The sequence below is a fragment of the Canis aureus genome, chromosome 3 (assembly GCF_053574225.1).
Source record: "Canis aureus isolate CA01 chromosome 3, VMU_Caureus_v.1.0, whole genome shotgun sequence".
Classification (NCBI taxonomy): Eukaryota; Metazoa; Chordata; class Mammalia; order Carnivora; family Canidae; genus Canis; species Canis aureus.
The window spans coordinates 13,241,566-13,268,504 of NC_135613.1; the positions used below are offsets into that span (position 1 = coordinate 13,241,566).

The following is a 26,939-nucleotide window of genomic DNA, read 5'->3' on the forward strand; positions in this document are numbered from 1 at the left end:
TGCCTAAAAGTCAAGGTGGCAGGGGCGAAGGGGAGCCTAAATCAGCAGATTTATTAAGCACTTAGCACAGAGGCACAGGTGCTTGATTACTACTGCCATTAAACAACATTTACAGAGCATCTCCTCAGGTCAGACACAAATGCTGACTTTGGTCTAGAGGACTGAAAAAAACAGGTCCCTAACTGCAGAGAACAGATAATCCACCTGCTTAATACAGTCATGATGCTCAGTGTCTTTATTTTATTTTATTTTTTCTCAGTGTCTTTAGATGATAAGGTATGGAGATGTCGAAAAAAAAAAAAAAGAAGAATCATGTGATCATTTTGGAGCAAACATCAAATGTGAATTCAGATGTACCAAAAAGATACAAAGCAGCAGGATTTAAGAGACATATTATGTATATATTAACAAGGATGCCAAAATAAATTACTGATGGGGCACCTGTGTGGGGCATTGGTTAAGCAGGTGATCCTTGGTTTCAGCTCAGGTCATGATCTTGGGATTGTGAGATCGAGCCCCACATTGGGCTCCACGCAGAGTCTGCTTGGATTCTCTCCCTCACTCTAGGCCCCCAACTCCTCTCTCTCTCTCTCAATCTTTCCAAAAGTAAATAAATAAATCCTCAAACCACAATACTGATGACTGGGCTTCATCACCGGTTCTATGCCCAAATTATGTTCTCAGTAATTACTGGGAATACCCGGTAACAGCCCCAAAGCAGAATTCCAAAAACAGTCAATTCCAACTGAGCAATGAAAACAGGTAGATCAGAAAGTAATTTCAAAGTTCCAGTGTATCCATATTAAATGACAACATGCGGACACAATCAGCATAACCTAGATTGTGAGGAAACCACAGGAAAAACAACCTGGCTTCTTCAGTAAATAAACCTCAGGAAAAGAAAAATAAACCAAAAAGGAAGAGGGAAAAGAAACCTACCAATTACAAAAGATGAGAAATACATCAACCACTTATATTTTTTATTTGGATTCTGACTTAAATAATTTGTAAAACAACAATAACAGATGACAAATATTTGATATTAAAGAGCCACCATTAACATTTTTATTTAGGTCCATTCACGGTATTGTGGTTACATTATCTTACAAGATTCTTCTCCTATAGAAATATCACTTACTAAAATACTTGTTAAGGAAATGATAGGACACCCAGGACAGGCTTCAAAATAATTCCTTTTTTTTTTTTTTTTTTTGAAGTAAGCTTCATGCCCAATGCAAGTTGGACATTTAACCAACTGAGCCACCCCACTCAGGCACCCTTCAAAATAATTCCAAAGGAGATGAGGATGGGGGGTGGGACAGTGGGTAGAGGTTAAGAGGAAATAAATAAGACTGGCTGGATGGTGACAGTTGTTGAAGCTGGATTATGAACACAAAGCAATTTATTGTCTTCTATATTCATACACATTTGAAATTTTTCAAAATAAAAAGTTTAAAAACAAACCATTTTGTATCCTGTCCTTGACTCCTGAAATAAGCTCCTGACCACACTCAGCAGTCCTGACTCTAACTCAGGAGAGCAGCCTGAAGCAAATCCTTTACCAGGAGGGACTTACAATCCCACCCAGCCAAGCCAGGGACAGGGGTAGGAGCAGTGCCCATGAAAGTAGGGATGAAAGCCAGGCTGGGGACTAGGGGAGGGGCAGACCCATGAGAGAAGGAATAGAAGAAATGAACTGAGTCAGGAGGAGTATATACTCACCTACAGCGGACAGCGCAACCGTGGGCTTCCTTGTGTCTCTAAGAATAGAAAAGTCAGAGATCAGATGCCCAATTCACAAGCCACCATCCACCTAGAACTTTCCTCCCTCCACACACAGTTCTCCACTTCCCTTTTACTGGGTGCTTAGAGTTCAGAGGGAATATGAGGGCCTTAAAAACAAGTGTACAGAGAGGCCTATGTCCCTTCAGGGACGAACCTTCTGAGCTACTTCAAATGAGGTTGAGTCTGGATTTCAAATCACATAGTAGTAGCCACAGAAAGCAAACAACATGATTCGGCATGGCCTGCCTGACCCTGATGTAGAGATGGAAGAAGCCAAGAGAATCCATTCCTGGAGCCATTTATCCTAGTGGCAACAAAGTGACGGTCATGGAGGCATAACTCTGCAAGGACCTTCCCAGCAGCACTTCAAAGGTGAAGTAAAAAGCTACTCTGATATCCACAGTTGTTAAGAGGTGGAAGCAGCCCAAGGGCCCACCAACAGATGAATGGATGAACGAAATGTGGTCTCTACATACAATGGAATATTATTCAGTCTTAAGATGGAAGGTAATCCTGTCACATGCTCCAACATGGATGGACCTTGAGGTTATTAGGTTAAGTCAGATAAGTCAGTCATAAAAAGACAAATACTGCATGACTCCAATTCCACTTGTATGAAGTCTCTAAAGTAGTCAAGTCAACAGAAACAGAAAATGGGATGCTGTGTGTGTAATGAGTAGGGTTTCAGCTCTTTTAAGATGAGAAAGTTCTGGGGATCTGTCATGCAACAATGTGAATATATTTTAGTGAACCACACACTTAAAAAATAGTGAAGATGGGGAATCCCTGGGTGGCTCAGTGGTTTAGTGCCTGCCTTTGGCCCAGGGCATGATCCTGGAGTCCCGGGATTGAGTCCCATGTCAGGCTCCCTGTGTGGAGCCTGCTTCTCCCTCTGTCTGTGTCTCTGTCTCTCTCTCTCTGTCTCTAATAAATAAGATCTTTAAAACAAAAAACAAAAAACAAAAACCCCACTCCGTGGGGCAGCCCAGGTGGCTCAGCAGTTTAGCGCCATCTTTGGTCCAGGGCGTGATCCTAGAGACCAGGGATCAGGTCTCGTTTCGGGCTCCCTGCAGGGAGCCTGCTTCTCCCTCTGCCTGTGTCTCTGCCTCTCTCTCTCTGTTTCTCATGAATAAATAAATAAAATCTTAAAAAAAAAAAAAAAAAAAACCCACTCCTGGATACAATGGGAGACTCTCAGAGAAAGACTCCTGGGCTCCCTATGAAGCCAAAGGGCAACATCTCCACCAAAGAGTCATGTGACAGAACCAGGTGTCACCCCAGAGCTAGGAGGGCCAGGACCAAATGCAGTTCAGACTTACAATCTAGAAAGCCTGAAAAGGAATCACCTGTTCAGTGTCTCCCAGTCCTTAAATTATGAAAACAATTATTTCATGTACACAAAGAATACTCTCACCTTGCCCCATAGCTCACTGGAATTTTGTTTATCTAAGAGCAGCTCCCTTCTACCTCCCCCGGATTTTGTGCCCCTTCCCCACTCTGCACTGCCCTCAGACTCATCACCATGGAGGCTCTAGCCTGAGCGGGATGCAGGGGAGTCAGCCACGGATCCCTTGCCCTGGTCTGTCCCCTCAGTGTAAATCATCACAGAGCCACCGCTGTCTGCTGAGGGAACAGAGGTGCCACTTGGGGAACTCTACGGACTATACCCTCTTGTTAGTGACCTCAAATTGTGATGGCAAAGGGAACTTCACTCTACAAAGGGGGAAGGGAACAGACTTTTATTAAGAACTTAGCGACATGCCTGGCCCTGGGCTGAGTGCTCCACTTTTCACTTCACGAACAGTGACCCTGAGCAGGGGCACTCTCTCACTGGCACTAACAGTTCGGGGATAGAAGCCTCACAAAGAGGAAAGCAGACATGTCTCAAAGCACCGCTTGCTATAGCAGATGTGTGTCTGTACCCATCAAAACCCCCCACTTCAGTCAAACTTTCGTCTGACTTCCAAATGCCAGCACCTGTGTTTCTTTGCCAAAGAGATTTTCCTGCTTGCTGAAGCCTATTGTGTAAACCTCTGTGACAGGCCTGAGGTGCTGGGCAGTGAGGTCCCAGGGGGCAGCCTTCAACCAATGACAGTGGATGGTACGCCCACTTCCTGAGCCCTTGAAGGCAGGACACCTCTGAGGAAGGAGTTATGTGCCAGCACCTAGCAATCCCTGGTAGGAGTAAACACCACCTGTTCACAGTGGTACCCAGGTGAATAACACACCCTCCACCTATATAGCCTTCCCAGTCCTGTCTCTCTTCTGTATCCCCCACCAGCGTTTCTGTCACCTCCTAAACTATGGACTTGCAATGTAGCCTCATCTCAGGATCTGCATCCAGGGGAAATCTAAGATGCCAGACCTCTAAAACAAAGGTCCCAGCTGGTCCCATAACTTGGTGGTTTGGCCTTTGAATTGTTCTTACTTGATATCCCAAATGTAAATGTAGGTGTCCACAGAGCTGGTAACCAGGAGATCCGGCTCAAACACTGCCCAGTCCAAGTCGCTGAGAACATGAGAAATAAACAGAACAACGATGAAGAGAAAAATTGAGTCCAAATTCCAAAGCATCAGCAGATTTAGTTTCTATTGGCTTCAGAGAGTCATCATTAATGGGCCTCTGTAACATGTCTTAGGGTGGCAATCTCCAAACTTCTTTGGGAATGAACAGGACTTAACTGAGCTCCAAAAAAACCTTTCAGGTCCTTCCCCCTATTATCCCCAGCTATTCTATCACTCGCTCCCCCCACAAAAATGGAGGATTTCAACTTCAAACACACACACACACACACACACACAGAACAAAAACACAAAGTAATTTTTGACTTATCATTCTCTAAATCAGATTCAACCACAGGTACCTTGAGTAAAACCAACATCTCTTAAAGCTAAGAGTGCTACAGTAGTGTGCTAAGTACTAGGGCTCCGGAAATCCATACATCTCTTAAAGCATATCTGAGGTCTCCCCTGCTAGAATGGCAGTTCCTACGCAGTTAACACAGGCCGGGGTCTGGCGTTTCCCAGCACTTCCTGGGTCAACCTCCCCCATCCCTCACTCCCCGCTTGCTACTTCCCAGGACAAGCCTTCTCATCCAGAAATAGTGACCCAAGGATAGGGTGGTTTGAGAAACACTCCTGAGGCCAGGGCCACAGGCAAGAGGTGATCACAGGGCCAGATGACAGTCTGATGTAGGAGCTCTGTGCGGCACCCCACAGCTGCTGGAGAAAAGAGAAGAGGGCTGCATCCTGGTGTCTGTACTTCTGGGCACTGCCCACTGCGAGCAGAACGATTCCTCTGGCAGAACCGTGTCTCCCTGTCCCATGGCAAAAATCAACTCTAATCCTTCACTTCAGACTGGGCTGTATCTCTCTGAGTATCACCTGGGATTGAGGTTAGCGGTTACACAAATACTGTTCCTAAATACTAGTTGATCTCCACTGTGAGAGCCATCACAACCGTGAATGCTAAGGACCCAACAGCCACCTGTGACCAACGCAACACAGAAGGTCAAGCCATGGAAGGAGGATGGTGCCTTCATTTCTATTCTCAAGGGATTATGACAAAGTGAGACAAGCCAGGGGCTATGGGGAGCTAGTGCCTACCTGATTACACGAGTGTGGCCTTGTAAGGTTGTACCAACTTCCCCGCTGCCATCTTTCCACTTGTAAAGGTCAACCCGCTGGTTACTCTGGAAAGAAACAAGGGGGAAAAAAAGGCAGCCAATAACACATCAGGACCTACGCTGTCACCACATTCTGCCTAGGGCTGAGAAGAGAAGAGGAGGCCTTGCAGAAGCCGCCTTGCACGGTAAAGAGCCTACAAACTCACTGACTTACAAAGCTGTCGGAAACAAGTACAATTAACACTTGAGCCCACTTTAGCTCAGTACACAGGACTCTACAGGGCAGTGCTATCTTCAAAGTGAGCCCACCCTGAACAGTTACAGCTGAGCCCATGGGTGATGGGTTATAGAGATGTCCCCTGGCTGCTAGGGGACCACCTCCCAACTCTGAAGGTCACACACCCATCTCTCCAGCTGCTGTCACACTAAATGTTTTTAGCTCACCCTTCCCACATATCAAATCCCTGGAGTCTTTCCATCATGCCTTAAAAATACAAATGCATGAGAAAGAAAACAGAACCAAAACCAAAGGGGTGTCCATCCTAGAAGGCAAAATTATACAAGATTCCTTGAAATCCACCTATAATGAATTTCTTAAAGAGTTAAATAAAAAGACATAGGAAAAACTGGCCAGAAGAAACCACGCTACAATAGGGAAAGGAGGAAAGAAAAAGCTATATTTCACTAAAAGAAACAACAAGCCAGCAAAATATTTAAATATCAAGAGCTTATGAAATACACCAAAAGTGAATAAAGATTTTAATAATCTGATTACTAATAGGCAATCTATTTAATATATTTCTGAACTGATATATAGGTACAGATACATTAGTATCTATATATTACCAGACTGACTTTCATTTTAGCTCAGAGACAGACCTATGTACAGTGTTCTGAGGTTTTTATCCAGAAATATCAGTTTCCAATTCTAAATTCCTGGTCAAAGAGTTAGGATTCAAAACAGCTTCCAATGGGAACAGGAATGAAAAGGAAAGTCCCCTCATCTTATAATATCCCCTGCCGTTTCCAGTATTTGCCAATCTACATACTAGGAATCCTAAGAGCCCTGTCCTCTGCTCTTTTCACACTATACTGCATACTGGATGTCATCACCAATGTGTAACGTGTTACAGCCACGTTACTGAGGCTCAGAGAGTTGGGAGAGCACTAAAGATAAAATAGTGAGTGTCAAAGCTAGGACTTGACCTCAGATGTCCCTAACTCCAAAACTTGCTCTGTCTCCTGAAAAAGGTTGCCTTCGAACTAAGAGCAATAAAAGAAAAAAAAATCAATAAATTGAACTTCATCAAAATCAAAACTTCTATGTATCAGAGAACATTATCAATAAAGAGATAATCTATAGAATCAGAAACATATTTGAAAATCATATTTCTGGGCACCTGGATGGCTCAGTGGGTTAAGTGGATGACTCTTGATTTCAGCTCAGGTCATGATCTTGGGGTCATGAGCTCTAGCACTGCAGCAGGCTCTATGCTCAGCAGAGTCTGCTTGTCCCTCACCTGGCTCTTTCTCTCTCTTTATCTAAAATACATAAATAAAACCTTTGAAAAAAATCCTATCTCTGCTATGAGTCTAGTGTCAAGAATATATAAAGAAATCTGGCAACTCAGCAGCAAAAAGACATACAACCCAATTCCAAAATGAGCAAAAGACTGGAATACACATTTCTCCAAAAAAGATCTACAAGTGGCCAACAGGCACATGAAAAGATGCTGAACATCATTAGTCATTAGGGAAATGCAAATCAAAACCATAGTGAGATACCACTCTATACCCATAGGATGGCTGTAATTTAAAAATCAAAGGGGAAAAAATGAGAAAACAATTTTCTTGAGGAGAAACTGGAACCCTCGTACATTGCTGGTAGGACAATAAAACGATTCAGCTACTGTGCAAAACAGTCTGACAGTTCCTCCAAAAGTGAAACACAGACTTACCATATGACCCTGCAATTCCACTCCTAAGTATACACCCAAAAGAACTGAAAACAAGTACTCAAAAAAGTCCATGTACACACATATTTATTCATTTTAGCCATATTCACAGCAGCCTGCCCAAATGTCTGCCAGTGAATGAACAGTTAAAATGTGTTACAGGGCAGCCCGGGTGGCTCAGTGGTTTAGCGCCTGCCTTCAGCCCAGGGCCTGATCCTGAGGTCCCGGGATCGAGTCCTACGTCTGGCTCCCTACATGGAGCCTGCTTCTCCCTCTGCCTGTGTCTCTGCCTCTCTCTCTCTCTCTCATGAATGAATGAATGAATGAATAAATAAATAAATAAATAACAAAATGTGTTACAGCCACACAATGGAATAGTATTCAGCTGTAAAAGGAGTAAAGCACTGATACATGCTACAACATAAAGAAGACAGAGAAAATAGGCACAAATCGTATGGTTCCATTTATATGAAATATCCAGAACAGATCAATCCACAGAGACAGAACACAGACTAGTGGTTGAGGGGGGCTGTGGGGATGGGGAAGAGACAGAAACTGCTTAGTGGTAAGGGGTTTTACTTTGGAGTGATGGAAATGTTTGGGAAGCAGAGAGGCACGTGGTTGTATAACATTGTGAATGTAGTAAATGACATTAAATTGTCCACTTTAAAATGACTCACAAAAATTGGAAAAAAAAAAAAAAGAAAGAAAAGAAATTGTCCAAAAAAAAAAAAAGTAAGAAAAGCTATCTCACCACTCATAAACAAATGCAGTGTTAATCCACTCGAGCCAAGTACTGACTGGTCAGCCTACATCGGTGGTTTCCAATCAGGGACTATTTTGTTTCCCAGGGGCATTTAACAATATCTAGAGACATCTTCAGTTGTCATGATGATGGGGAGGGCAAAGAGGCTACTGGGACTTAGTAGACAAGGGCCAGGAATGCTGCTTTATCTCTTACAATGCACAGGGCAGCCCCCACCACAAAGAATCGTCTGGCCTGAGATGTCACTAGTGCCGAGGCTGAGGAATCCTGGACCAAATGATCAGCGGCTGGGATGCCTGAGTGGCTCAGCAGTAGAACGTCTGCCTGCGGCTCAGAGCGTGATCCTGGAGTCCCAGGATCGAGCGTCATATCGAGCTCCTTGCATGGAGCCTGCTTCTCCTGTCCCTGCCTCCTTTTCTCTGCCTCTCCCTGTGTCTCTCATGAATAAGTAAATAAAATCTTAAAATATAAAAAAATTTTAAAAGCCAAACAAACAAACAGAAAAAACAAATGATCAGGGGCTGAGGGTGAAGGGATTAAAGGTCCTCTAGGCATAAGCCAACAGAAAGAGCATTCTTCCTAACACATGGGAAAGGGATCAGGAATGGGAAAGCAGTAGACTGGCCCTGCCCTCTCCTTCAGAACAGTTCCCTAAACCAGTTCCACCTCAGACGTCTAAGGTGAGAGTCAGACAGTCAGATTCTATTTTGGAAATGACGGGGAAGAGCAGCTTTTTGTTCCTTCTAAAGCTGACAACGTTGCTCTTCTTTCCTTCTCCTCAGATGCTTTCCTCTCACAGACTGTCATTTCTGATAAGAACAGACCCAGAAAGCATCGCGAATGGTTGCATCTCCTGGATGATAAGAAGGGTTCCTTTTAAATACTGTCCTCCTGGCCCAGTGCAAAAGGAGCCAAACGTTTAGATCTCTAATTGTTCTAGAAGAACAGAATGCTGATAAAGAATCTGGTGAAACATATGAGATGATCTAGCCCAGATCCTTTTTTAGACATGAATCCCTTGGAAAACCTAATTATTCACATCTAAACAGGCACATAAGGGACGCCTGCCTTCAGCTCAGGTCGTGATCCCCAGATCCAGGATTGAATCCCGCATCAGGCTCACTGTGAGGAGCCTGCTTCTCCCTCTGCCTATGTCTCTGCCTCTCTCTCTTCTGTGTCTCTCATGAATAAATAAATATTTTTTTAAAATAAACAAACAAACAAACAAACAAGCACATAAAATCTCAGGAAGTTAGCTGATCTAATAAATCCCAATCAAGACAGAATCCTTTCCTCTGAGTGGATGGGTACGTGGAGACTCCTGATCCCTCTGAAAGCAATGAAGGTCAGAGTCACTGGACAGTTATCTACCTGCCAGGTTGTATCGCACACACAAAATGGAGGTATCTACTCATTCCTCTCTCAAAGTCTCAGAAACGTAAGAACTGACACCATGGATGCCAACAATTCTGCTCACATCTAGAAACACATGTGCGGATGTGTACATATATGTCTGTAATTTGCTTCAATCTTCCTTTGAGAATCATCCACATTTCTTTTCTGCCTAAGAAATGAGGTTTACATTTTCTAGTCTACATAGAACATAGATCTAACCAGCTCCAGCTCACACTTTTAAAAGCCTTTTACTGTACTCCTAAAATGAGCTCACCGAAGCTGCAAAATAGTGTGCGAAGCTGTCATGAGGATTCCACTGCACAGCTCCAATGTCCCATTTGCTCTGGCGAGAGATCTTTCGGTGACCTTCGAAAGGGGCATCTAGATTAACGATGTATAAGAATCGGCGGCTGGGAAAACAACACCAATATTATAATGATATAACAGCATTAGCATTAATACAGAAAAGTACACTTGGAACTACATCTGGTTTGTAAACATGCTCAAAAAAATCCCAGATGTGTATGACATTTATCAACTCTGAAAGGCATACGAGTGACAAGAGGAAGTCAAGGTGATTGTTAAGCAAGCGGAAGCCACGTCCCTGTGAAAGCCTGTCACTAGAGATGGCCTTTCCCACTGGATCCTTGGAAGTCTGACATCTACCCACTGGATTCAGCTCCAAGTCTGTCCGTCTTTTCCCATCAATTGCCCAGCTAGGGTTGGTCCCTATTGCCACACTACTCCCATGGCGCAGTATGCATCTGACTGTAGCATTTATCTCTGTAGTAAAACTACTGATGGGAAGGCTTCAGTCCTGAACAGACTGAGCGAAGTGTGGATCGTGTCTCCAATCTCTCCTCACTAGGCACAGTCCTTTGCATTCAATAAATGTGTGTTACACACATCACTCACCCCTTAGCCCATTATCCTAGAGAAAATCCCAAACTCCCTTGCAACTAGACTACCTGCTGTAAGCAATTAAGTCTATCAAGAAGGAAATAATAACCAGTAAAATAATAATGAAAATGACATATTAAGCACTGATAATGTTCAAGGTGCCAATCAATATAAAGGCTCTGAAAACAGGGTCCTATGTTCACCTATTTTCCCTTTGCTTTAAGTGAAAAATCCTTGGTGTGTCAATCAACATCTCAGTAGCCTGAGGATGGGTGGGCTCAATGATAAAGAAAAAGATTAATCTCTCTGCTCAGAAGAGATAAGAAATGCACATTAAAATGGCACATGGAACTCTAGCAGAAACCCCACAAGAGAGGGTTGGGGGGAAGCAGGGAAACACAGGCAAGACACAAATTCACAAAACTTCTGGAACTTCTCGTGCAGAACAAAGATCTAGAATCTCTGACCTCCTCTGAAGGCATCACCTGTTCCTGCAGCAAGAACAATGGCATCTTCCCGTTAGTATCAACAACAGAGAAAGGTTATAGAGCTATAGACAGCTACAGAGAGAGGGTGTGTGATCATCAGGGGAGGTCAGAGGCATTACAGAGCGAACATAGAGCCACAGAAAGTGAGCACTTCAGGATAAACATGCCTGATTGAACATACATTCCCTCCTGAAGACCCACTGAAGTAAGTAAAAATGTAAGACAGAAACTCACAAAGGCAAAAAAAGAGAGGAAGTGAAGAGTGCATGGACAAATGGTAACGGATGGAAAGAATGCAAACACCTGAATGCCCACAGAGGGGAAAAGAATGAGAGGCAAGCTGATTCACCCTGCGGAACCCACCCCAGCCCAGGAGCTGGAGGCTTCAGCCTACGGGCAAGGGGAACAGAGAAGGCTAGAGAGCCAAAAGCAGAACAGAACAAGACAGGCTTGAAAGAGCACTAAGGGGATCCCTGGGTGGCGCAGCGGTTTAGCGCCTGCCTTTGGCCCAGGGCGCGATCCCGGAGACCCTGGATCGAATCCCACATTGGGCTCCAGGTGCATGGAGCCTGCTTCTCCCTCTGCCTATGTCTCTGCCTCTCTCTCTCTCTCTGTGACTATCATAAATAAATAAAAATTAAAAAAAAAAAAAAAAAAAAGAAAGAGCACTAAGGAAGGCAGTTCATGCACACCCCACGGAGTTGAGTGACCACTTCTCCATCACCTGGCGGGAGGGGGGCGATGTGCTTTAGAGAAACTACTTGAGAAGAGCCCCAGGCCTGGTACAAGAGGCACAGCAGCATGTGAGTATGAGGAGCTGTGCTCAAAACAGGGCCCAAGGTGGAGTGTGAGACCATCAGGCCTCTTCCCTACTCAGCATGCACAACACTGACCTTTCCTCTTCAGACAACTAGTGACAAGAGGATTCTTCTCAGGGGAAAATGACCAGCCCAAGAAAAAAAAAGAAAGGTAAACAAGTTAACAACACAGAACCTGGGAGATAACAACATCTGGATGCCCTCCCAAAAAAAGAGATCCCACCTGACCTCTCTCTGGCAAAACCCACAATCGCACATGTAAACTGATCACTCTTTGATAGTCATGGGGAGCCAGTGAGTACCAGTCACTAGAGGAAACATGAGAGACAGGCACCAACATGATCGAGAGAAAAAAGAACAAAGGGGTAATACAGAGAAAAGAAACCTACAGTAACCATTGTCAGGTTACAGAAGACAAGGTAAAGGACAGAGAACAGGAGAGAGCTCCTGGAAATGAAAAGCATAACTGAAATAAAGAAATCTGATAGAACAGTGAGAAGTTAAAGCTGAGGGCAACTCCCAGAATGCAAAACAAGAAGGACCAACAGAGAATCCCCACAGGATATCCAACATTGACTAAGAGAACATGGCATAGAGGGGGGAATGACGAAAGACACAGGGCAGGAAGATTTCTCCAAGCTGGAAGACACGGGCTTCCAGACTGAAAGGGCCTTCCAACAGCGCTAAAAACTCCTCTGAATCTTAACCTGAATAGGGATTACATATATTCTTGTAAATTTGCTCATGCTGTTCACTTAAGTACAGACTTCATATATTTTCAAGCTCAATGTAAGAAAATGAAATGGAGTACCTTCAAGATCATGTTGAGAAATCAAATGGATAATCTACGTATCTAAGAACACAGCCAAGCAGGAATGTTTGCCTGATTTCCAGTGAAGTGATCCCCATTCCCACCTCAGATGCTACAAATGACAATATCCACATCAGTGAATGCAGAAAAGTCTAACATTTGAGACAAAGTTATTCCTTAGCAACTGAGTATTTCATGGGTTGTTAATATGGCTACATGATGCCAAGTACATGTTATATCTCTATTTGTTTAGATAAAAAAAATGATGTAAAAAAAAAGGAGGGGGGTCCTCCAAGTGCCCAGCACAATGAATGAAAAAAAGACATACACCAAAGCAATCACAGTAAAAAACTTCACACACCTGGAGGTAAAAGTAACACTAGAGATAAAGATAGCATTTTAAAGCTTCCAAAGACAAAAAATAGGTCACATACAAAGTCCAGAATCAGATTGGTATAGGACCTCTTAAAATTAGTCTAAGAACCCCAAATACGGATTCAACCCAGCAATTATTATATGACCATATTAGAAGGAGAGGGGAAGGTCATGTAAGGGACTCATAAAGGAAAGTAAAAGTGCTAGATCCTCATCTGTTTTAAGAAGTCAATTTGTTACATCTATGATGGATGATTCAAGATACCAAGTATATATATACTATTTGGAAAAACAGAGGCAACCTCAAAGAAACAGTTAAAAGAGTCTCAATGAGTTGCTTCTAGTGAGTGGAATCAGGCGAGGGGGAAAGGTGAGGTAGGATTCTGCAGTCTGACAATATAATCCTTGTAACGCTATACTGGCTTTTTCAACTATATATAGACCTGCACACTTTAAACGGGTCTGTGAATTGTATCTCAATAAAGCTGTTTTTTTTTTTTTTTAACTGAATGCAGAGGACAGTAAAGAGACATTATCAATTGTTACTTACCTATGCATCCAGAGTGACATAAGAAAATGGTATCGGTAACAATCTCGGGGGAAGGTGGGCCAACAGAAGGAGGAAAACTTACTTCTCAATATATAGCCTTTTGAATTATTTAAATGTTTGCTATGTTTTTTAAGGTAAATTATTATTTCAAAATAAAATAATGAAATAGAAAATAATTCTTTAATTTATAAATGAGTTCTGGGGCGCCTAGCTGGCTGTCAGTAGAGCATTTGACTCTTGATCTTGGGGTTGTGAGTTCAAGCCCCTTGGGTGTAGAGATTATTAAAAATAAAATCTTTAAAAAGAATTTTTAAGTAAGTTCATAAACAACTAAGTTAATGAAAATATAGCAAATTTAGAGAGATAGTGAATATGAAAAGAGAGGGGTGCCTCTGACCATTAAGTGACATCACACTGGTACTGGAGTGATTTAGCAAATGGCACCTAGTTGCCAGAATCTTAAAGATGCTTGGCCAGAAAACACTACAGAAATTATGTAGTTCAATTTCTTCATAATGAAATCAAATTCCTTCATGAGAAAACCAAAGTCCAGGGAGACTGACTGGATAAATGTCCTGGGACTCATAATTCATGGCATTGCCAAACTAGAACCCAGATGCCCTCGATCCTGATAACTACCTGTGTGATACCATGCCACAGAGCATCCCTCTATAGAATTCATGCCATACACAATACCAAAGTACCAGTCACTAAAATTTCAAAGGAATTATATTGCTTACATGTTAGGGCACAGACAAAAATAAACTGCAAAGAATCCCTCTAAATACCCTCAAAGTCTAGGATTGTAGAACTAAACTCTATGACCACAATGCTTAAAGAGAAAGAGTATTTTCCAACTTCCCAGAAATCTCTTCATTTGTAATTTGTTCCCAGAAACCGCAGCAGAGAAACAGTGCAAGCTCACTTACCCGGAAAGCACGGCATGCTGCCCCAGACAGTCCACAGACATTGCAGTTGCCTATGAGAGAGAACATATATTCAGTTCTGCCAGCAAGGCCAGCTCAGGTTGAGGAAGACAGGCAGATAGTCACCTCTGGGTCTCCATCCCATGGCCCGGGTAAGTCCCCAGCTGGTAGGTATTTACAATGGAAGCTTTACCGGCCTTCTAATCCTCATCCATATCTCACACTCACCTTCCACAATAGGGCAGTTGTTATCTGTTCCCTGACACCAGGATTACACACAAGCAAGCTGGTATATTCTAAATTGAAAAGACATAATCTTAGGACCCTTAGGGTATCTAACTAGCTGAGAGCTAACAGAGCTACTGAGAGCCGCTTCCAAGCAAAACCTAACATGGGACATCACACACACAAACACATACATATCATTCCACTCCACCCCACCTGCACACCTTTCCAAAGGGCATGGACCCCTTCTCCAAGCAAGGAAAGTGGTAATATTCAACCACCACCCATGCTGAATCCATGGTCATAGTCTTGTTATAGAGATGATCATCTCCCGTTTAATCTGAGATTTCTAGCACATTCTAATGATTTCCATTTCCCAGGTCTCTCAGTTCCTAGAGAGCACCATCTTTTCAGGATCCAATGTCCAAATGCCTAAAGACCAGAATGAATCAAATGAATCTGCACTCAGGCTGAAGCATGAGGCTGACTTTCATCATGGCAGTTACAGCCCTAAATTCTCTTATATGGACAAGTCCAAATCCTGCTGTGCTGTCAGGACATTATTGCTCACTCTCACACACCCTCAAGAAATAAGTCACAGGTACTATATGGGGGACAAAAAGCCAGAGCACTCTGACTGGACGATAGAAAGCGATTGTCATGCATCCTCCATCCCACTAGAGTTGTGAGCGGAGAAGAGCCCAGCTGGAAAGGGAGGCAGTGACAGGAGATGCGATTCCCACACTCTTCTGAACAACTTATACATAAACGTATGAAAGAAGGCAAGATGGTACCTCCAATTAGAAGTACTACAATCCTCATGGGCATCCCCGGTGGCTCAGCGGTTTAGCGCTGCCTTCAGCAGGGCGTGATCCTGGAGACCCAGGATCGAGTCCCACATCGGGCTCCCTGCATGGAGCCTGCTTCTCCCACTGCCTGTGTCTCTGCCTCTCTCTCTGCATCTGTCTGTGTCTCTCATGGATAAATAAATAAATTTAAAAAAAAATAGAAGTACTACAATCTTCCTAAAGGGCATGTGTAGGCAGAACCCGAAGGTGGTCCCAGCACTCTCAGCCATTGGTACACACACACAACACACATACACACACACTCACACTCACTCTCTCTCCCTGTTGTTCAAACAGTAATCTAGATGCTGCTTTGAAGGGTTTTAGCAGATGTGATTAAGGTCCCAAGTCAGGTGACCTTAAGATAGAGACCTGAAACAATCCAAGGGCCATCAGCAGGTGAATGGATAAACAAAACGTGGTATACACACACACAACGGCCTACACACTAGGATATGGATGAACCTTGAAAATGTTATGCTAAATGAAACAAGTCAGGCACAAAAGAACAAATACTGCATGATTCCACTTACATGAGGTACTGAAAATAGGTAAATTCATAAAACCAGAAAGAAGAATACAGGTGGCTGAGGGGGCAGGGAGTGGGGAATAAGGAGTTACCAATTAATAAGCACGGAGTTTCTGTTTGAGATGATGAAAAGTTCTTGATGGTTGTGGGGAGACAGAGAAATATGATCCCATCAGCCCTTTAAATCTTGAGGTCAGGGATCCCTGGGGGGGGGGGAGTGGCGCAGTGGTTTGGCGCCTGCCTTTGGCCCAGGGCGCAATCCTGGAGACCCGGGATCGAATCCCACGTCGGGCTCCCGGTGCATGGAGCCTGCTTCTCCCTCTGCCTGTGTCTCTGCCTCTCTCTCTCTCTCTCTCTCTCTGTGTGACTATCATAAATAAATAAATAAATAATTAAAACAATAAAAAAAAATAAATCTTGAGGTCATAGAGAAGGGCAGTCAGAGATACTAAGGGTGAGGCCTTTAATGTGAGAAAGGTTGTTGCTGGCTACGGAGAAGGTGAAACCACATGGCAGGGCCCTAAAAGTGGCCTCTAGGAGCCAACAGTGACTGACCCCTAAATAATAATCAGCAAGAAAACAGGGACCTTGGGGTGCCTGGGTGGCTCAGTCAGTTGGACGTCTCTTGATTTCAGCTCAGGTCATGATCTCAGGATTGTTGGATCCATGGGATCCCTGTGGGATCCATGCTGAGTGTGCCTCTGCCCCTACCCCCCAACCCTTGCTCTCAGGTACACTCTCTCCTTCCCTCCCTTTCTCTCTCTCAAATAAACAAATAAAATAAATCCTTAAAAAAAAAAAAAGAAAGAAAAAGGAAAGGGATGGGGCACTTCTCTAGCTCAGCCGAAACCACCTGTAACTCTTGATCTTGGGGTTGTTAAGTTTGAGCCCCATGCTGTATGTAGAGATCACTAAAAAAATTAATAAATAAAATTTTTAAATAATAAAATAAAAGACATCAAGCCTATTTTAAATAAACAAACTAAAAAAAAAAGAGAGAGAGAGAGAGAGAGACACCTGGCTCTGGTTCAATTGGTAGAGCATGTGACTCTTGATCTCTGGGTCATGAGTTTGAGCCCCATGTTGGGAGTACAGCTTGCTTCAAAAATGAAAGGAAGGAAAGAAGAAAGAAGGGAGTCAGAGGGAAGGGGGAGGGGGGAGAAGGGGAAGGAAGGAAGGAAGGAAGGAAGGAAGGAAGGAAGGAAGGAGAAGAGAAGAGAAAGAAAAAAGAAAAGAAAAGAAAAGAAAAAAGAAAAAAAAGAAAAGAAAGAAAAGAAAAGAAAAGAAAAGAAAAAAAAAAAGAAAAGAAAAGAAAACAGGGATGCACCTCAGTCTTATAACCCCCAGGAACTGAATTCTGCCAACAACCTGAATGGGCCTCTAGCAGATTCTTCCTTAGGCAACTGAGCTTCCAGATGAGAACCCAGCCAACTGACACCTGGATTTCAGCTTAGGAGACTCTAAACAGAGAAATGAGCCATGCGGCACCTGGACTTCTGACCTACCAAACTGTGAGCAAATAAATGGGTATTGTTTCAAGCCACTAAGTTGGTATGATAACAAAGAGTGACCTGGTGATAATGGTAATAAAAGTCATGCCCTTTGGCTCAAAAATTCCACCCCCAGAATCCATCCAAAACACAGAAAAACTTCTATACACTGAGCTGCTTATTTATGTTCTCTACAAGTAAACTGTGCATATTTACATAACAATATTCTCAAAGCGTTTAAAAATGACATGGAGGGATCCCTGGGTGGCGCAGCGGTTTGGCGCCTGCCTTTGGCCCAGGGCACGATCCTGGAGACCCGGGATCGAGTCCCACATCGGGCTCCCGGTGCATTGAGCCTGCTTCTCCCTCTGCCTGTGTCTCTGCCTCTCTCACTCTCTGTTTGACTACCATAAATAAATAAAAATTTTTAAAAATAAAATAAAATAAAAAATAAAAATGACATGGAAAAACACAAGAGCCAGAATTGCAAATAGAGTATCATAACTCACCATATCACCTTATAAGAGGAAGTATTTTTTTAAGATTTATTTATTTATTTATTCATGAGAGACACAGACTGAGAGAGAGGCAGAGACACAGGCAGAGGGAGAAACAGGCTCCTCGCAGGGAGCCCAATGTGGGACTCGATCCTGGATCCTGGGATCATGACCTGAGCCAAAGGCAGGTGCTCAATCGCTGAGCCACCCAGGCGTCCCTCAGAGGAAGTTTTTTTTTTTTTAAATACACACAAAAGCACACCTAACTAATGTGTCCCTCCTCTTACCCCAGAAAAAAGGAGCCAACATCATAGTGGTAGCACATTAAGGAGCATTGTGCCAGGCTGACTCAAAGGAGGAATAGAGCGGCGCCGGGGTGGCTCAGTGGTTGAGGGTCTGCCTTTTGCTCAGGGCATGATCCTGCAGTCCCGGTATCGAGTCCCACATCGGACTCCCTGCATGGAGCCTGCTTCTCCCTCTGCCTGTTATCTCTGCGCCTCTCTCTCTCTCTCTCTGTCTCTGTCTCTCATGAATAAATAAATAAAATATTTTAAAAAAGGGGGGGGATAGAGAGAGGGAAAGCAGAGGAAGAGAACGACACCTAACCAGAGTGAATGTGGGTGCTCTGCAGGAGACAGGAGTCCCCTGGGAGGCCTCCGTATCTCAGGGCACCAGGCAGGGAGTGGCAGGAGATTCTAAGTCTGGGTGTCAGGGGGTTAAGAGCCACGGGAGCCACATGATCCCACTGTAAGATTGGGAGCTAGCCCAGTGATGGCTGTGAGAGAATTTCCCAGCAGCCAGCAGGAAGGGGCTTGGGCCAGACTAAAGACAGCTTAAAGGAATAAAGGAAAGTGGTATTTTATACCATGCTATGAACTGAAACTTAAATCAGCTACTTAATCAAAAAAAAAAAAAAAAAAAAAAAAAAAAACAAAAACACTGAAGACAGTATACCAGAATGTTTATTTATTTTTTTAATGTATTCATTCATGAGAGACACAGAGAGGCAGAGACACAGGCAGAGGGAGAAGCAGGCTCCTCAAGGCAGCCTGATGTGGGACTCTGGGACCAGGACCCCAGCCAAAGTCAGATGCCCAACCACTGAGACACCCAGGCATCTGGTATATCAGAATTTTTTTTTCTTTTCCAACTTTTCTTTTTTTTTTTATTGGAGTTCAATTTGTCAACATATAGCATATCACCCAGTGCTCATCCCCCTCAGTGCCCGTCACCCAGTCACCCCAAACCCCCGCCCACCTCCCTTTCTACTACCCCTTGTTTGTTTCCCAGAGTTAGGAGTCTTTCATGCTCTGTCACCCTTTCTGATATTTTCACTCATTTTCTCTCCTTTCCCCTTTATTCCCTTTCATTATTTTTTAAATTCCCCAAATGAATGAGACCATATAATGTTTGTCCTTCTCCAATTGACTTATTTCACTCAGCATAATACCCTCCAGTTCCATCCACGTTGAAGCAAATGGTGGGTATTTGTTGTTTCTAATGGCTGAGTAATATTCCATTGTATACATAGACCACAGCTTCTCTATCCATTCATCTTTCGATGGACACTGAGGCTCCTTCCACAGTTTGGCTATTGTGGACATTGTTGCTATAAACACTGGGGTGCAGGTGTCCCAGCGTTTCACTGCATCTGTGTCTTTGGGGTAAATCCCCAGCAGTGCAATTGCTGGGTCATAGGGCAGTTCTGTTCTTAACTCTTTGAGGAACCTCCACACGGTTTTCCAGAGTGGCTGTTCCTACCAGCAGTGCAAGAGGGTTTGCCTTCTCCACATCCTCTCCAACATTTTTTATTTCCTGTCTTGTTAATTTTCCCCATTGTCACTGGTGTGAGGTGGTATCTCATTATGGTTTTCATATTTCCACGATGGCAAGTGATGCGGACATTTTCTCATGTGCTTGTTGGCCATGTCTATGTCTTCCTCTGAAATTCCTGTTCCTGTCTTTTGCCCATTTCATGATTGGATTGTTTGTTTCTTTGCTGTTGAGTTTAATAAGTTCTTTATAGATCTTGGATACTAGCCCTTTATCTGATAGGTCATTTGCAAATATCTTCTCCCATTCTGTAGGTTGTCTTTTAATTTTGTTGACTGTTTTTGTTTTTGTTTGTTTGTTTGTTTTGTTTTGTTTTGTTTTTGCTGTGCAGAAGTTTTTAATCTTAATTAAGTCCCAATAATTCATTTTTGCTTTTGTTTCCCTTGCCTTCATGGATGTATCTTGCAAGAAGTTGCTGTGGCCAAGTTCAAAAAGGGTGTTGCCGTGTTCTCCTCTAGGATTTTGATGGATTCTTGTCTCACATTTAGATCATTCATCCATTTTGAGTTTATCTTTGTGTATGGTGTAAGAGAATGGTCTAGTTTCATTCTTCTGCGTGTGGCTGTCCAATTTTCCCAGGACCATTTATTGAAGAGACTGTCTTTTTTCTAGTGGATAGTCTTTCCTGCTTTGTCGAATATTAATTGACCATACAGTTTGACAAAATACAGCATCCATTCCTGATCAAAACTCTTCAGAGTGTAGGGATAGAGGGAACATTCCTTAGCATCTTAAAAGCCATCTACAAAAAGCCCACAGCAAATATCATTCTCAATGGGGAAACACTGGGAACCTTTCCCCTAAGATCAGGAACACAACAGGGATGTCCACTCTCATCACTGCTATTCAACATAGTGCTAGAAGTCCTAGCCTTGGCAATCAGTCAACAAAAAGAAATAAAAGGCATTCAAATTGGCAAAGAAGAAGTCAAACTCTCCCTCTTTGCAGATGACATGATACTGTACATAGAAAACCCAAAAGACTTCACCTCAAGATTGCTACAACTCATACAGGAATTAGGCAGTGTGGCAGGATACAAAATCAATGCCCAGAAATCAGTGGCATTTCTATACACTAACAATGAGACTGAAAAAAGAGAAATTAAGGAATCAATCCCATTTACAATTGCACCCAAAAGCATAAGATACCTAGGAATAAACCTAACCAAAGAGGTAAAGGATCTATACCCTAAAAAATACAGAACACTCCTGAAAGAAATTGAGGAAGACACAAGGAGATGGAAAAATATTCCATGCTCATGGATTGGAAGAATTAATATTGTGAAAATGTCAATGCTACCCAGGGCAAGGTACAAATTTAATGCAATTCCTATCAAAATACCATGGGCTTTCTTCAGAGAGTTGGAACAAATCATCTTAAGATTTGTGTGGAATCAGAAAAGACCCCGAATAGCCAGGGGAATATTAAAAAAGAAAACCAGAGCTGGGGGCATCACAATGCTGGATTTCAGGTTGTACTACAAAGCTGTGGTCATCAAGACAATGTGGTACTGGCACAAAAACAGACACATAGATCAATGGAACAGAAGAGAAAATCCAGAAATGGCCCCTCAACTCTATCAGAATGTTTAGATGGTAGTTGTTCCTATGGGGTTTTTGTTTTATTCATCTACATGAACCTACATTTTTTATATTATTTACATATTCACATGATTTTATAATAAAAAATTCTATTTTTCTTTTTTTAAGATTTTATTTAATAGAGGAAATGAGTGAAAGAGAGAGTGAGAGAGAGAGCGCGCACAGGCAGGGGAACAGCAGAGGGAGAAGGAGAAGCAGGATCCTCACTGAGCAGGGAGCCCGATGTGGAGCTCAATTCTAGGACCTGAGCCAAAGGCAGATGCTTCACTGACTGAGCCACTCAGGTGTGCCTAAAAATACTATTTAAAAAGATTTTTTTATTTAATCATGAGACCAGAGAGAGAGACAGAGACAGAGGCAGATACAGGCAGAGGGAGAGGCAGGCTCCATGCAGGAAGCCTGACGCGGGACATGATCCTGGGTGTCCAGGATCACGCCCTGGGCTGAAGGCAGCACTAAACCGCTGAGCCACCCGGGCTGCGCCCAAAATACTACTTTTCAAAGGCATGCCAAGCCCCTTTTGTTTCCACACCTTTCATCCTGGCCTCCGCTGTCCATACCCGCGGCCTGGCCGACAGCAATGCCCTCCAAATAGGGCATCTTTCTCCCCTCCTCCCATTTTTTTTTTTTAAGATTTTATTTGTTCATGAGAGACACAGAGAGAGAGGCAGAAACACAGGCAGAGGAAACAGCAGGCTCCATGCAAGAAGCCCGACGTGGGACTCAATCCCGCAACGCCTGGACCATGCCCTGAGCGGAAGGCAGTCAACCACTGAGCCACCCCAGGGTCCCTCCCCTCTCTCTTTTCTGTTCCACCCCATACGAAATTTCTAAAAGTAGAGTTCTGATGACATCAATTCATTGCTCTAAAACTTCCTTGGTTTTCCACTGAAGATGGTGAAATAGGCACTCCTCAGCTGTAGACCCTTCCAAATTTAGATGCTGATGGAACTTTTCAGGCTGACCTTCCCTCTCTACCTGCCCAGGCCACACCCATTCAAAGCACTCACCATTCTCAAAAGTCAGCAAAGCCAATTCTGAAGAGGTGCTTAAGCTCCTCCTTCCACTGGAAACTCCTTGTCTCCTATTCTGCGGTTGAAATTCAACTCAACCTTTAGATGCTAAGACACACCCTCCTCTAAGAAACTAACCCATAGTTGGCCATGGGGATTCCACATTCTCTCAAAGCACCATCCCTCTGTCACAAGGCCTGCTGTCACTTGCTTTGTGGCAGTTGTAACTGTATACATTTATCTTCTCCCACTAGCTGGGGGCCCCGCCACCGGGCAAGGTCTATCCTATTGCTCCCAGAGCACCCAATGAGGTGCTTTGTACATACAGGTACTCTGCGAACGTGTGCTGTTTGGAAGACACATCAGAACCACAGCAAAATCTGGGTCCCTCCAGCCCATTATGTGCCAAGGTGTTCTTTGACACCTCAAAGAATTTTTCCAGTAGTTTCCCTTGATGATTTATCATCCATGCATTTACCTACATCTCTAAAGTTCCTTCATTTCTTTAATACCTTCTAGAATAATAAACATCAGTAGTTTGCTAACTGCTGCGTGAAACCTTCAACTAGAATAGAGAAAGCCAAGAAACAAAATGTGTGCACTTTATACATACTTTATAATGTAAAATTCCAATCATACCTTCTTCCAACCTTTGTTTTTAGATACTGAAAAGTCCTCTCCGGCCTGCAGGAAAACAAACTTACTGTTCAGAACTGCTCCCTGTCAAGAGCAGTATCTTTAAAAGGAGAATAGGGGCACCTAGGTGCCCCTTAAGCGATCTTTATGTCATGCTAAGGGTGTTGTCCTTAATCCCGCGGGCTTTGGGAGCCACTAAAAGAGCATAAGTGAGCAAGCAGCAGGACCTGCCTTGGGTCCAGCAGCAGTCCTGAGAAGCAAGGCTGGTGGGTACACAGGTGTCTCTGTCCAGGTAAGGACTGACACGGGCCTAAGCCAAAGCAGAAATAGGAGAAATGGATTGATTAGGAACAGACTAGGAAAGGATGTCGAAAGTTAAGAGGGGGCCCAGGAGAAGGTCATGTCAATGTTTTAAGGAGAGAGGGATCATTAGTTCTGATACTGCCATTTGTGTATAGAGGCTTACACAGTCTCATGGAGTTGATCATTTTTTTATTAGCCATCAGCCTGTCTTTTCCAAATTATTAGTTACATACTTTCCAGACCAACAAGAATCAAGCACCACTGTTAATGCAATGGTAGTCTTATTTTATAAAGGTCATGTAACTCCTGAAGTGTGTCACAAAAGCCACCATCCTACAGTTGGAGAAACAGGGCTATTAAGAACTTTATTCTTGGGGATCCCTGGGTGGCTCAGCGATTTAGCGCTGCTTTCGGCCCAGGGTGTGATCCTGGAGTCCTGGGATCAAGTCCCGCGTCAGGCTCCCTGCATGGACCCTGCTTCTCCCGTTGCCTGTGTCTCTGTTTGCCTCTCTCTCTCTCTCTCTCTCTCTCTCAGTCTCTCATGAATAAATAAATAAAATCTTTAAAAATATATATTTTAAAAAAAGAACTTTATTCTCAGGGCACCTGAGTGGCTCAGCAGTTGAGTGTCTGCCTTTGGCTTCAGGTTGTGATCCCAGGGTCCTAGGATTGAGTCCCACTTCAGGCTCCCCACAGGGAGCCTGCTTCTCCTTCTGCCTATGTCTCTGCCTCACTTTGTGTCTCTCATGAATAAATAAATAAAATATTTTAAAAAGTCATTTAAGACCTCATTGGGGACAGCCCCGGTGGCGCAGTGGTTTAGCGCCGCCTGCTGCCCGGGGTGTGATACTGGAGACCAGGATCAAGTCCCGCGTTGGGCTCCCTGCATGAAGCCTGCTTCTCCCTCTGCCTGTGTCTCTGCCTCTTCTCTCTCTCTCTCTCTCTCTCTCTCTGTGTCTCTATGAATAAATAATAAATAAATAAATAAATAAATAAATAAATAAATAAATAATCTTAAAAAAACAAAAAAAAGAGGGCAGCCCGGGTTGCTCAGTGGTTTAGCACCGCCTTCAGCCCTGGGCCTGATCTTGGAGACCCAGGATCGAGTCCCACGTCAGGCTCCTTGCATGAAGCCTGCTTCTCCCTCTGCCTGTGTCTCTGCCTCTCTCTCTCTCTATCTCTCATGAATAAATAAAATCTTTTAGGGATCCCTGGGTGGCGCAGCGGTTTGGCGCCTGCCTTTGGCCCAGGGCGCGATCCTGGAGACCCGGGATCAAATCCCACATCGGGCTCCCGGTGCATGGAGCCTGCTTCTCCCTCTGCCTGTGTCTCTGCGCCTCTCTCTCTCTCTGCGACTATCATAAATAAATAAAATTTAAAAAATAAAAAAAAAATAAAATCTTTTAAAAAGATTAATTAATTAATTAAAATAAAAAAAAGACCTCATTGGGCTCTTCTACAGTCTATCTCACATCTCTCACCTTCCCACCCCATCCTAACACTCCCACCATGATGAATTCTTTATCATGAATTCCCTCAAGCCCTCCAAATTTAAGCAAGCACCACTTTCTCACTTCTGGACCCCTACACCAGCTGCTTCCTCTGCCTAGATTCCTCTGCTTCTAATTCCTTCTTGTCCTTTAGGACTAGCACAGGCTCATCCCAGAAGATTATTCTGACCCACCCCCTCATGCACACACCCAGTGAGTCGCCCGTGTTTTCCTTGTGCTTCCACAGTACTCAAGGCTTATCTTTACATAGTACTTGTGATACTTTATAATAATACTGTATTTACTGAAACATCTCCTCCATTTGACTGCAATTGCTTAAGTGTAAAAATCAGTTCACTAGAACAATGGCTGGCACAGTACATGCTCTGTACTTGATAAATGCTAGCTATCCCAATATAGATCTTAAAACCTTATGCTGCACAAAACCTTGTACATGTACATTCATGGCAGCATTAGTCCTAACAGCCAAAAAGCAGAAACCACCCAAATGTCCAACAATTGATGGATAAATAAAATGTGACATATCCCTACAATGAAATACTATTTGATCATAACAAGGACTGAACTTCTGCTACAAATGACAATATGGATGAACCTTTAAAAGAACTAAGTGAGGGCAGCCCAGGTGGCTCGGCAGTTTAGCACTGCCTTCAGCCCAGGGCCTGATCCTGGGGACCCGGAGTCAAGTCCCACGTTGGGCTCCCTGCATGGAGCCTGCTTCTCCCTCTGCCTGTGTCTGCCTCTCTCTCTCTCTCTCTCTCTCTGTGTCTCTCATGAATAAATAAATAAAATCATTAAAAAAAAAAAAGAACTAAATGAAGGGCACCTAGGTGGCTTAGTCGGTTGAGTGTCAGGCTCTTGATTTCAGCTCAGGTCGTGATCTCTTGGGCTCCACACTTAGAAGGGAGTCTGCTTGAGATTTTTCTCTCTCCCTCCCCAGTGTCCCTCCCTGTGTGGTGTCCTCCCTCCATGTGCACACCATGTTTTCTCTCTCTCTCTCAAATACATAAATAAATCTTGGGGTACCTAGGTAGCTCAGAAAGTTAAGCGTCTGCCTTCAGCTCAAGTCATAATCCCAGGATCCTAGGATCAAGCCCTAAGTCTGACTCTCTGCTCAGTGGGAAGCCTGCTTCTTCTCCCTCTCCCTCTCTGTATATCAAATGAATGAATGAATGAATGAATGAAGTCTTTAAAATAATAAAATAAATACATAAATAAATAAATCTTAAAAAAGAAACAAAACCTAAGTGAGGAGCACCTGGGTGGCTCAATTGGTGAAGCATCTGACTCTTGAATTCAGCTTAGGCCATGATCTCAGGGATGTGGGATTAAGCCCCACTTCAGGCTCTGTGCTAAGTATGGAACCTGCTTAAGATTCTCTCTCCCTCTCCCTCTGTCCCTCCTCCCACCCCCACCCTGTGCTCTCTCTCTCTTAAAAAAAAAAAAAAAACTAAGTGAAAGAAGTTAGTTACAAAGACCACATATTATGTGATTCTATTTCCATAAAATGTCCAAATAGGCAAATCTATAGAGAAGAAAGCAGGTCAGTGGTTGCTTAGGACTGGAGGAGCTGGAAGACTGGGGGTGATGACTAGAGGGTACAAGGTATCTTCTTGGGGATAATGAAAATGTTCTAAAAAATTTTTAATGTTGTGACTGGTTTTAGACTATGAATATACTGAAATGCACAGAATCATGGACACTTCAAACAGGTGAATTACATGATATGTGAATTATATCTCAATAAAACTGTTACCCAAAAAAAGGCTTATGCTATAACATTTTCATCCTCTGGACAAGTATGATACTTTACAACAAGTGACACTGGATTTGGAGATCGACTGCATTACCAATCCATTTTGGATTTATAGCTAAATTTTGGCACAAACACAATGGTTTTATTAGAAAGTTTGTCTCTCTGGGAAGAATCTGTAATATATAGCTTCAGAGGGCTATCTCTCTACCCTGATCCAAAGCAGAGGAAAGCCTCTCTATAAAGCCCACTGCTATCTGCAGAACAAAATCTAGGGTTTGTTCATTTGAAGGGACTAGGAGAGA

At 43.4% G+C, this 26,939-nt stretch overlaps 1 protein-coding gene across 4 annotated transcripts in view; it reads right to left on the reverse strand.

The window, feature by feature from the left end:
• WDR59 (WD repeat domain 59) overlaps positions 1 to 26,939 on the reverse strand; it is a 103,685-nt gene that overhangs the window by 63,598 nt on the left and 13,148 nt on the right. For 3 of the 4 annotated variants that reach the window (XM_077890493.1, XM_077890489.1, XM_077890495.1), the window contains exons 2-6: positions 14,399 to 14,448; positions 9,802 to 9,937; positions 5,392 to 5,477; positions 4,214 to 4,294; positions 1,723 to 1,760 (exon numbers count right to left, since the gene is read on the reverse strand). In XM_077890493.1, the coding sequence (XP_077746619.1) occupies positions 1,723 to 1,760; positions 4,214 to 4,294; positions 5,392 to 5,477; positions 9,802 to 9,937; positions 14,399 to 14,448 (391 nt within the window). The remainder of the gene's footprint in view (positions 1 to 1,722; positions 1,761 to 4,213; positions 4,295 to 5,391; positions 5,478 to 9,801; positions 9,938 to 14,398; positions 14,449 to 26,939) is intronic. The other variant, XM_077890494.1, reaches the window with a different exon arrangement.